This window comes from Gymnoscopelus braueri (genome assembly GCF_963280865.1).
Source record: "Gymnoscopelus braueri genome assembly, chromosome: 13".
NCBI classification, from domain to species: Eukaryota; Metazoa; Chordata; class Actinopteri; order Myctophiformes; family Myctophidae; genus Gymnoscopelus; species Gymnoscopelus braueri.
The window spans coordinates 25,211,995-25,224,221 of NC_137615.1; the positions used below are offsets into that span (position 1 = coordinate 25,211,995).

Genomic DNA, 12,227 nt, shown 5'->3' on the forward strand with positions numbered 1-12,227 from the left:
CCAGGTGAGGTCTGTGTGAAAACAAGCCCAAAAGAAGCAACTAGGCTACGTATGAGCCCTTGCCCTTGCTAATTGAAAATCGGTTAGCCGACCAAATGCTCACAGGACGCGTTGTGAACTTGTAGATCTGCTATTTTCAAAAAAATCTTAAAGAAAATGTGAAAACAATTGGAATATTTTTAAAACGTTTTAACGACACAAATACATATGATTTGGGGGTCCTAGACATGAAAATGTTTGAGAGCCACGAGTTTAAACAACATTAGGAACAAGCCCAAATAAGCAACTACATTTAAGAAACAAGCCCCATAAAAAAACGCAACCACCAATATTTACAAGCAACCTTACAGAAAAAGAAGCCCAAGGTCACTTATAATAAGCCGACATGGCAACGCTGACAGTACCGCACAGCAGCAGGTGACGTTCAACCTGTTCAAAGTCCGGGGAGGAGCTAAACACTGAGTTTAAAATAAATGGCAAAAAGATATTAATTGTTCCAAAGAAACAACCAAAGTTATGGCTACATAATAATTCAATTTGATGAAAAATATTTTATTTCCATTAATGTGATAAAATGTGACAAATTACATAGGCCTGCTGTGTGAATCATGCAGATGATCAGATGAGATATATATATATATATATATATATATATATATATATATATATATATATATATATATATATATATATATATATATCCAATAGTAAAAAAGTTATTAAATAGACCATTGTACGTGGTACATGGAAAATCCTGGAGACAAGAAGGAGCTTATTGTCTTCATTACTAAGTGTTGTTACTGTAGCTCTATATTCTGATAGCAATCATTGCTCTAGAGTGTTTGTTTTTAACAAGTGAAATTAGAAGTGATGACCCAAAGAAGTGAGCAGACAAAATTGCAACCAGAAACATTTAAGATAACAAATGGCAACCCACCCGAAAATGTATTTTCTGACTATTAAAGAGCTGGAGAGATGAGAAGAGCCCTGACTCCATACAATATATAGATTACATCAGAACATAGACCTTTAACTTTTTGACAAAATAAATGGTATTATTTTAACTAAAGAATATCACTTATACTACCTTTAAGATGTGAACAAGAACCAGAACCACTATGAATTGTAACATCAATCTGAACTTGATCTTATAGGCTATCACAGTCCTGGCACCTAGAAGTATGAAGTTGTTGACAAGATGTAGCCAAACATTGGATGACTCACTGATGGTTTTATCTTTGTGTTCATGTCACATGTGCTGTTCAAGGCATATATCCATGGACCCCATAGCTGATGAGTAAGTCAAAGATACACAACCGACTCATCTCATGTGCATTGCCCCTGGGGTGATTCTCACAGTTGCGACGCGTAATTAGCAGGAAACAGCCCACTTCTCCCGCGCAGTCTCCCTTTCCACCATGTTGCATCTGAACGATCCAACACTTCAATGACATCACCAGAACTGAAGCCAAGTTCATCATCTTCTTCTGCTGTGAAATCGTACAGTGCCCTCACCTTTACAGTGGCTGCCCTCTGTGGACACATAATGCATGCACACACATGACACAAACACATGCAGTACAGTTCAGTAGCTACTACAGTATAAGATGATATTCATTTCCCAAATCCATTTAATACAAGATATGAAGAGAGACATCAGGCCTACCTGAGGATTAGGCATGGTCTCTGCTGTTCGACGGGATACAGAGGCTGTGTTAACAGGACTGCTTCTTCCTGTATGGCCAATCGTGTGGGCCCTCTCTTCTAGACCAGCTCTCTTACTCTATAGGGAGGAAGGATTAGGAATAGTCTAGTTCAGTGGTTCCCAATCTTCAGGGCCCAGTTGAACATCTCGAAAGCATTCCCAGCCATGTCACGTCATGTTCCAGCTTGAATCAATGGAACTAACGTAGTCATAGGTTTAAAGGAAACAAATACCATGACATATATCGTTTTCTTTACTATATATAAATTGTTATATTATCATCAAAATGTTTAGGTTGTGAATCACTGGTCTAGTTTTCGCTGCAAGCACCTAAACCAGAGCAACTCAACATGTATACTGATTATTAGATTAGATTAAAATAAACTAGAAAGCTGCAGTGAAAGGACCATGCTGCACCCAGATAGAAACAGATAGCTTGCTAGAATGAATCGTGATGAAATAATGGGGAGTATATGTACTGTACCAGCTGGTTGTGAGGTTGGTCTGAGGCTCTGCGCTGTGTAGCTGTTGTGGCAGAAGGCGTGTTGACATAGTTTCGCTGCTCTGCAGGCAGACTCCCTCTTTTCAACTGAGAAAGATACAATGTGGAAATTAATGTTTTAGTACGCTATGATGTAACAAGTCAAACACTACAGGAATTCTAGTCCAGTAGTATAGCCTCTTGATGTCTGTAACCTTTATGAATTAATTCTCAAATGAACTTTATGAACATAAACTTTAGAATGTGAAACAATAAAGCAGCTATACTTCAACTTGCTCATTAAATGATAAACCATGCATTTACATCATCAAAAAGTGTGTATGTAATAAGCCTATACAACATGCACCAATATGTATTAGGCTATGCCAACAATCTTGCATTGCACACTTCTGCATTGCAAAATATTTAATTATCAGGTTTTGATTTATGGGATTAAGCCTTGTAGAGGGCATTAGACATATCTATAGTTAACTTGACTAAAACATGGTGTTAAAAAGTTTGACCAGTCAAGCTTGTTTCACAGAAAATCATCCAACAATCTCAGAATTAGAAAAATATGAAATCAAACCATGTACCCATTTTAAAGCTTGGATATAGTGACCTTCTTAAATCGAATAATTATAAGTACTGTGTAATTATCCAGTCAATGTAACTGTTTTGAGGAAGCTTCTCTCCACCACCTCCCAATAAGGTTTTGATTAAAATGTCTGTAGCTAATAAGCAATTAGGCCAGATTGCAGCCATGTTCATGAACATTTGACCTGCACACATTTAGCTTAATCAAGGCACCCATACTTGAAATACCGTTTGGACTGTTGAGGAACACTTGCTGTCTTGGGTTCCATCAAGGAGGTAGATTTCCCTCAGTTTAGAGATGGAGGTGGACTTGTAGAATTCCACCAGTTTGTTTAGGGAGTTAAACTTCTCAGACCATAGGAAGTAGTGGCCTTTGCTGTCCTTCATCACTTTGAAATGCTGCACATCACACTCATGTCTGTGGGGGAGACAGCATGTTTATATTTGTGGACATTGAGCTCATTGCTTAAAAGATTGTGACTGGAAAACTTTAAATGTCCCATGTCTCCATGTTCCTCCAAAATCTTAGCTGTTTCCACAGTCGGATTGTCCCCTGCTGGTCAATCTAAATATCTACAAGTTTAAAGTTATACTAATATAAAGCTCTCTCTCTCTCTCTCTCTCTCTCTCTCTCTCTCTCTCTCTCTCTCTCTCTCTCTGTCTCTCTCTCTCTCTCTCTCTCTCACACACACACACACACACACACACACACACACACACACACACACACACACACACACACACACACACACACACACACACACACACACACACACACACACACACACACACACACACTCACACACACACACACACACACATACATACTTAACAGAAATGGAGAAATCTCCGGGAGAGCTCTGGCATCCTCGGATCAGAAAACCTCCCACCTCTTTGTTCATCAGAAGCTCCTCTGCAGTACCACGACTGGCATTTTCTTGGAACCAGCTGGAGAGAAACACATCATGACACATCTGCTGTATATGCTTCATTTATGCTTCATCATATAGGGCTGCAACTATCATTTATTTTGTTAGCGATTATTCTATCGATTACTTTTCCGTTTAATTGAATAATCGAGAGGTGCAGGTTTTTATATTTAAATGTTTTATAATATATTAACCGCTTAAGCATTATACTTCCTCACACAACTGTTGTCGTGCAAAAGTAGTGAAAATAGTGGATCTACATAACGCGTGATGCAATTAATCGATTATTTTATTCAATTATTGATTATTGATTATTTTTTATTATCCATTAAATCGATCAGTACAATTAACTGCAGCCCTAATCATGTGGCAAATTAGCCTATAAACTAGCCTGAAGTTTCAGATTAAAGACAGATGCATAAACATCACACACTCTAGTATTTAACTGCACATGTGAGCAAACATGCAGCAAGCACACAGGAACACAGGACAGACCACATGCGTGTGCATACATGCACACACACATGCACACACACGCGCGCACACACACACACGCACACACACGCGCACACACGCACACACGCGCACACGCACACAAACACACACACACACACACACACACACACACACACACACACACACACGCACACACACACACACACAGGCCTGTCACAATTAATACATAATTGCCTAATAGCAATTATTTGAGATAATGATCGTATAATACTTGTCATAATTGTTTCCATATTGAAACATTTTCATAGATTTTCAAACATTTGTATTTTATTTGAAAGCATAAAATTATTAAATCTGTCAGTCAGTTCTTTGTATATTTAAGTTAATTACACACACACACACACACACACACACACACACACACACACACACACACACACACACGCACACGCACACGCACACGCACACACACGCACACACACACATGCACACACACACACACACACACACACACACGCTCACACTCACCTAGCAGTTTGCCTATCTACATAGTTTTGTGGTATGAATCCTTCCTGTCCGTGCATCTCTGCCTTGTACCATTCATCTTGTGAGCCTATGATCTGATAAGATAAACCACATTGGTAACACTTTGTATGAAGCCCATGTCTATGATGCATTATAAACATACTTCTATGCATTATAATCTGCTTATGACACTGAATAATTTTAGTTCTATGCACTAATAAGTACTCATAATGCTTTATAACAATAATTATAACACATTATAATAATTGTATAATATACGGTCAAGTATCATAATATTTCATAATTGCCAGTCACTCACAGACATTTTCTTTTGGCCAGGATCATAGTGCATTATAATTTTCTTAGTTGTAGTAATTCATAATAATTCAATAAAACATAAAAAAAATCAGTTTTTTAATGCTTTAGTGTTATTGTAAGTCATTTAATAAAAAAGTTAAAAGAATTGCAGAAATTAGCATAGATTTAGAATTACTAAATCTATGCAAGAACAATACATGAAACATTTCTGCCTACACCTCAAGGACTGTCATTACTTTACTTAATAATGTATTATAGACATATATAAAAAAAATATAAAGTGTTACCAAAACATCAGTAACATTGGGGAAGGATAGCATATCCTTCAAAACATGATTAAAAATCATATTGTAACTTTTGCAGTCCAATTTTCTGAAGTGATGTACAACCATTCTCACCTTAAGAATATCATTCTTCTTGAAGCTGAGCTCATCATCTGCTGTTGCATTAAAATCATACATTCCTCTGGCCTCCATTGGTACAGAGTTTGGAAAATGAAGAGGAGGCACGAATGTCCAAGGCTGTGCAAGAAGAGAGTAAAAGAATTGAATGCGTACAAGAGTTGTTCTCAACTCAGTGGCAGAGGGTCAGACCGGACGTCATCAGGTTTATTCGACAGGTTGTAGTCGTCAGCCCAAGAACTGATGAGTACAACCCAACCTGTCAAAGGTCTCAAAACATGTGTGGTGTGTTTCAACACATGGAAACATTTAGTTATTCAAAAACATAACAGGAAGATCAGAATTTGATTGTTAATACAATATATGAACATGTATTTTGCCTTCGGATATGTCTCTGTACTATATGTTACACTTTGTTGCCAGTCACTTGCAATAAAAAAAGGCATAGAATTTGAACAGTATCTAAAACTACAGCATTTCAGATACATTTTATATTTGCTTTTTTGTGTTTTCTACAAACTACAAAGCATATAAAGTAGACAATGTGTTGCATTTGGCTTCGATTTCTTGGGTTACGGTTCTTAGCTGTGCATTATTTCTAAATATGGTAAGAGTTGTGGTCTGACAATGCTCATTTATAGGAACTAGCTGAGAGTTGAGCTGAAGTGATACAATACTTTAGTGGTAAGATGACAGAGTTCAATGACTTTAGAAAACAGCTATTGTTTCGGTGGGGCTGGCCTCCATCAGAGGAATGATTTCACGGACTGCCTAATATATGACAATGTGACACAGAGGTTGAATGCTCTATATATACTGTATGCATGAAAGATATACGGAAATGTGAAAAATAAAGGAAAGAATAAATAAAGGAACTGGAAAACTATTTTTGAATCATTTTAAAATAAAGTGGGGTTACACAAGTTAACTTCCTCTCTGTTGCTACGATGAGGCCAGAGATTCATTAGCCTGACCCTGACCAACAACATGACTTGTTTCTACAGCAACTGTTTACTCATAGATACACAAATGGACAAGGGGAGGAGAACGGGGTGGAGTGGGGTTGGGCACGGTTGGGTTGAGTGGTGGTGGTGGTGGGGGGGACGGTCAGTATGAGACTGGAAATGTACAAACCACTTCTGCATTAAAAAGGGAGTGTGTCATGCCACTGAAACCCCCACTAGACTTGTAAATGCAATATATATATATCTCTTCACTTGATTCAAATCCCATGAAGGCAATTATCTTTAATATTACATTTGGTTATCTTCCCACAGCCTTGAATTAACACTCAACTCTTTTCATGGTTAAGTTATGTGCAGCAGGGGAGTTGAGTATTACAAAAAGCTCTCTCCCATCATCTCATACTGTATACTTTCACTCCTTAAGCCTCTACAGTACATCCCATCCCTGATCATTGTTAGTACAAATAACCCCCTTTTAATTTATTTTCTTTAGCATCATTCAGGACAGCTATGGATGAGGACAATTATCCTTTGAAGACCTGTATTTAAGGGTATGGATGCACAAACGACTCAGAGAGGGCATCAAATTCAATTACACATAAAAGTCATCCTCCCAGATGTCCTCACATCACCAAAAATCTGTTCATTCAGCTGTGCTTCAATATAACTTTCTTTGTATTTCCCTGAGGAAAGAAACTAGGCAATGCCTGTTCATCCAGAACAGAAAACCACTCTATCTCTCCTTCAAAAATCAACATTCTATATTCACTTATTGTCAGTAATAGGTCATGTATTAGCTTCCTGAATTAACACATGATAACAACAACAAGAGAACTCTTTGATAAGACAGAGAGGAGTGGACCAGGATTTTGAAGGTCATCAGCGGGATTGTACATATTGTACATTCCACCAGCATGAATAAGCCAAATTGAATCGTTAAGCACTTTCACCCTGGGGTCCCTATTATAGGCAAAACCTTTCCAAATCTTTCCAATTTTTCAAAAAGTATTTACAATAGGGCTTAAGTGGTTAAAATGACATCTCTCGATAGACATAGAACAAAACGATGAGCATAACTAGAAAAAGTGCTCCTCGGAGCACAGGTCTCCGCCAGGTCAGGCACGTTATTGTGGCCTCCTGGTGGCGCTATAATAGGTCAATGTGAAAAGGGTGCCATTTATTCTTAGGTCGTTCACGGCAATCGGACACTGCATTCATGATTTGAGGCATTTTGTTCCAAAAATGTGTTTTGCTAAATTAGACCTGCTGGTGGCGCTATAACAGGCCAATGTGAAAAGGGTGGCATTTCTTCCTTGGCCTAGTGGGAATGTGTTTGTGAAATTTCACGGAAATCGTAAGCTGCGTTCATGATTTGAGGCATTTTGTTCAAAACGGACCAATCCTGCAAATTTTGGAAGCGAACCTTAGCCAATGAGGATGGAATATGGGAAATCGGACAGATCCATGTTGACACACACACACACGGACGGACGGAGGGTAAAACATACTCTCTCGCCATGCCTTTCGGCCTGGCGGAGACAATAAACACTGATAAGCATTACTTAAGTGTGATAACTCCCTGCCACTGTTTTGTTGATTGTTGCTGATACAAGTGTGAAAATTGGAATGGTGACGAGATAACATTTGATATACTGTAGAAATGTTTGCAAGTTTATGGTTTCGGTACTATAAACCTCCCAAACTCTAATCTTTGAGACAGAAAGTCCTTCTTCTGGCTCTCTAGGATGACACGTAAAATAATATTAAAATATTCTTGAAAGTTTCTCTGTTAGCCTTTGGCTAATTGTAGTCCAGTGGAGCAGAAGAATGAAGGCAAATCATTTAAACAGAGATGCAAATAACAGTACAGTATTGCCATTAGCGATTGGGCAATCCCCTTCTCTCTTCCTAGACAGAAAGCCAAAACTGACCATTTTATTTCCCAGTTCAGCATAAAGACCGAAGGGGGGTAGTAAATAGTAGAATAAATTATGACATAACTAATTAGATTGCTGGGGACTATAGGACTAGGACTGGTTCTCAATAATATTTCATTTCAATAAGATTCCATATTTTCTATGAAACAATGGATCATATTGGAAAACTACCTCTTGGATCAATCAACTGACTTCTCATTCTGCAGCTTTTGGTTTTACTATCTTCAACAACAAGCATAATATACCTTGTTCTCTAAAATCGCTCAATTCTGAGTGATTTGGAAAGCTTTTTTTTATTCCTCTCCCATCCTAACAATAACTTTCTAAATTACTTCCCTTCCATTTAAACATGTACTGTAACTGACAGCAAAGAGGAACAAATTAGATAATCAAACAATAAGGCTTAAAAATGCCTAATGACGTGGAAGGCAGTCGTAAACAGCAAATTAGTTTATGGAACAGCACACACACTTTTGGCAGTAGCTAGCTTATTCAATTATCAACAGATCAGTGTCAGTGATAGTTTATAAATCATTGCCATTATGCAACTTAGTTTTTCATGTTTGAAAAGGAACGATACATTGGCTACTATGCAAACTAAGTAACAGTACAAATGTACAGTAGCATGAGTGTGGAGAGAGAGAGGGAGTGAGAGAGAGAGGGAGAGGGAGAGAGAGAGAGAGAGAGAGAGAGAGAGAGAGAGAGAGAGAGAGAGAGAGAGAGAGAGAGAGAGAGGCTTAAAGACAGACAAACATTCTTTTCAACTTACCTGAAATTCCCAAATTGTGGGACTGAGAGTGCAGCAGCCCCATGCACCCTGAGCAGGTCAGATAGGTGACTGGCACTAGGGTCGTCTCAGTGTCTGCAGTTGGGTCGCCTGTCGCTTGTGGTTGAATGCAGATACAGAGAATTTGCTCTGCTCTGCTACTGTGAAGAGACCGCCTCTTTTCAAACTAAACACTAGGTTTCCTCATGTCTTCTCGCACACTCTCCAGCACCTTCTCACGTGAAATGAAGAGATTAGCCTAATACTTGATTAGCCTAAATACTTGTGTTAAGATAATCCATGCAATACCATATAAAATTGTAACAATTTAAACTCATTCAGACACTGTTATTGTATTTTCTTTCTTTTAAAAGAAAATACTTTTTGGGGTATTTATATAGACTGCATGAAACAACCTGTCTATTCTTTCCATTCTTAGTTCTATTCCCGTAGTTGTTGTATCCTTCAAAGCTATTCACATTATAGTCTAACTGGTGAAACAGCAATTCTAAAACAGAAGACAAAAGTGGAAAAGCAGTGTCCTATAAGCATGCAGGTGATTGATATTGATCGTTTCTGACATGGAATCTATCAATACTTTAAGGGAACAAAATAAATATTCCACTACAAATAATTATTCTTATCACCTGCTTATATGATTATATGATGGTGTGGCTCTATATGGGGGTCTGTTGGCATTGCATTCTCCCTCACAAGGGTCTGTCTGCCAGGGAGGGTCTGTCTGTCCGTCCATCTGTCCGTCCGTCCGTTCGTCTGTCAGTGTCCATAGCGAATCTCTAGTTGTCTTGACATTTATGTTGTGTCTGAAAACAGTTAAAACATTTACCACTCAGTATCACCATGTAATACAGCATACATACATAAGAAAAGTCCCACACGGTTACAGATTCACCACCATTTAATGTCAGCTAATTTGTTGCTGCTGCTATCCCAGAGATAAGTTAGAATCAAATTACTTTTGACTGTTATACATTCATTACCTTCTTTAGTCTTATGACATAACACTGTTTCTGTGAAATTTCTGATGAAAGGGCCTGTGGCCATGCTGAATATTTAGTAACACCTGCAAGAGCCTACCTGATACAATGAAAGGAGTCATATTCATATGAAATCCACAGCAATAGAGGCATTTTAATAAGCATAGAAAACAGGAGAAAATGTAGCTCTACACATCACATGTGAAACAGTGAACTGTCAGCTTATCGCTTTGAAAATGTAAATTGTGTTAGTCAGGGTAAAAAAAGAAAGAAAGGCAGACAACAAAATGGTCATTAATTACTCAATAAATGTTTTAGTCAGGTGTAGGTGGTCAGGTGGCTATTCAGTCTACAAGAAACAACAGCCTTTCAAGCCTTTATTGTACTTGACAACAAATGAATAATGATCACAAATCTTTAATCATATTAAGATTATTTTTAAATTATTGTTATAAGTAGGTCATTTGTTGTAGCCTATGTATGCCTATGTATGCATGCCAGACTAGTACAGAAAATGGTTTGCGACGCATTGTGAGTAGATCGGCTATTTTCAAATGGCCGAAATATATATAGGGCTGAAGTGGTTAATGTATGTTTTGTGATAATAATCTAAATCTGCAAAGTAACTAGTAACTAAAGCTGTCAAATAATTGTAGAGGAGAAAAGGACAATTTTGCCTCTGAGATGTAGTGGAGTAGCAGTAAAAGTATTGAAAAGTCAAAATTCCTCAAAAGTGTACTTAAGTACAGTACTTGAGTTAAATGTACTTTGTTACTTTACACCACTGGTGAGATGTCAGGATACAGTAATGCAGTAGATTTGACCTGAATGCTCTCCCCACCACATGCACCCCCCCCCCCCAGCCAAACCGCTGCTCTACAGCTGCAGGTGGAGTTTACTCACATCACATCCGCCTGTAGTGTTACTCAATACCGCAACACTTCAGCAGGCAGGCCTTGGATTTTATGTGTTTATGTGTGCTTTTATGTTGTGTGTGTGTGTGTGTGTGTGTGTGTGTGTGTGTGTGTGTGTGTGTGTGTGTGTGTGTGTGTGTGTGTGTGTGTGTGTGTGTGTGTGTGTGTGTGTGTGTGTGTGTGTGTGCGCGCGCGCGTAAGTGTGCGTGTGTGCATGTGTGTGTGTGTTCAGTGGTGGAAAAAGTAGGCTACTTAAATGTTTTACTGATGCAATGTAGAAATACTCTGTTACAAGTAGAAGTCCAGAATTAAAAATGTACTTGAGTAAAAGTGCAAAAGTATTGGTATAAAATTTTACTTACTTAAAGTACCAAAAATAGAAAGTTTCACAACTTTTCAAATGTATAAAATGTTTTAAAAATCTTTTGAAAATAGCAGATCTACAAGTATAATATTTGCCTCTGAGAAGTAAAGGAGTAGAACGAAGTAAGTGAGCTAAAGTATAATATTTGCCTCTGAGATGTATAGTAGAAGTAAAAGTAGACCTACTGCAAATTGGAAATACTCCAGTAAAGTAAAAATACCTAAAAATTGTACAGTACTTAAGCAAATGTACTTAGTTATTTCCACCACTGTGTGTGTGTGTGTGTGTGTGTGTGTGTGTGTGTGTGTGTGTGTGTGTGTGTGTGTGTGTGTGTGTGTGTGTGTGTGTGTGTGTGTGTGTGTGTGTGTGTGTGTGTGTGTGTGTGTGTGTGTCTGTCATAAGACTGTCATTCAAGTTTATAACCACGAGATGGGGCTCTTGCAGCACCGGTGAACAAAATAGTGGGGAACTGCAATTTGAAGCATTGTGGGCCAGCCTTAATTGCCAATTTAACTTCTGTTTTACAGCATGGCCATGCTTGTTTCTATATGAAGTAATACCTTTGTATCATATTCCACTTCCATTATTTAAATGAGATGGAAACAGATTTTGTGGAATAATAGGGTTTGTCCAGGTGTTTTTCCAGCCAGTCCTTCTAATCTTTGGAAATCATGAGAGTGAAGGCTAGTAGCCTAATAACACAGTTTAAATGCAAATATATTTCCCCTTTTACATACGTAAATCAGCCAAAAATAATAATAATCCAAAATCTTCTTTCTTACCCGCCTCCGCTGTTTGATTTTTTTCAGAATTGAAAGTTTCCCAGCATCCACATCCCCTGGCCCCTCCCACATCCCACTGGTCCCTCCCA

At 38.2% G+C, this 12,227-nt stretch overlaps 2 protein-coding genes across 2 annotated transcripts in view; both read right to left on the reverse strand.

The window, feature by feature from the left end:
* LOC308099084 (E3 ubiquitin/ISG15 ligase TRIM25-like) overlaps positions 1-12,227 on the reverse strand; it is a 228,588-nt gene that overhangs the window by 158,384 nt on the left and 57,977 nt on the right. The gene's annotated exons all lie outside the window — the stretch shown is intronic.
* grap2a (GRB2 related adaptor protein 2a) lies at positions 113-9,218 on the reverse strand. Its single transcript, XM_080447696.1, has 8 exons — positions 9,084-9,218; positions 5,410-5,532; positions 4,697-4,788; positions 3,612-3,731; positions 3,012-3,201; positions 2,190-2,294; positions 1,667-1,783; positions 113-1,533 (listed from the first exon to the last, which is right to left on the reverse strand). Exons 2-8 carry the CDS (start codon positions 5,485-5,487, stop codon positions 1,354-1,356), a joined length of 882 nt encoding a protein of 293 aa, XP_080303822.1. The 5' UTR covers positions 5,488-5,532; positions 9,084-9,218; the 3' UTR covers positions 113-1,353.

What these genes read in the sequence shown, in the direction of transcription:
- grap2a (XM_080447696.1), bottom strand. Translation starts at nt 5,487, where the DNA reads ATGGAGGCCAGAGGAATGTATGATTTTAATGCAACAGCAGATGATGAG. An exon ending in AGAAGAATGATATTCTTAAG is followed by an intron (nt 4,789 to 5,409) that starts GTGAGAATGGTT and finishes TTATCTTATCAG; the next exon opens with ATCATAGGCTCACAAGATGA. An exon ending in ACCAACCTCACAACCAGCTG is followed by an intron (nt 1,784 to 2,189) that starts GTACAGTACATA and finishes TCCTCCCTATAG; the next exon opens with AGTAAGAGAGCTGGTCTAGA.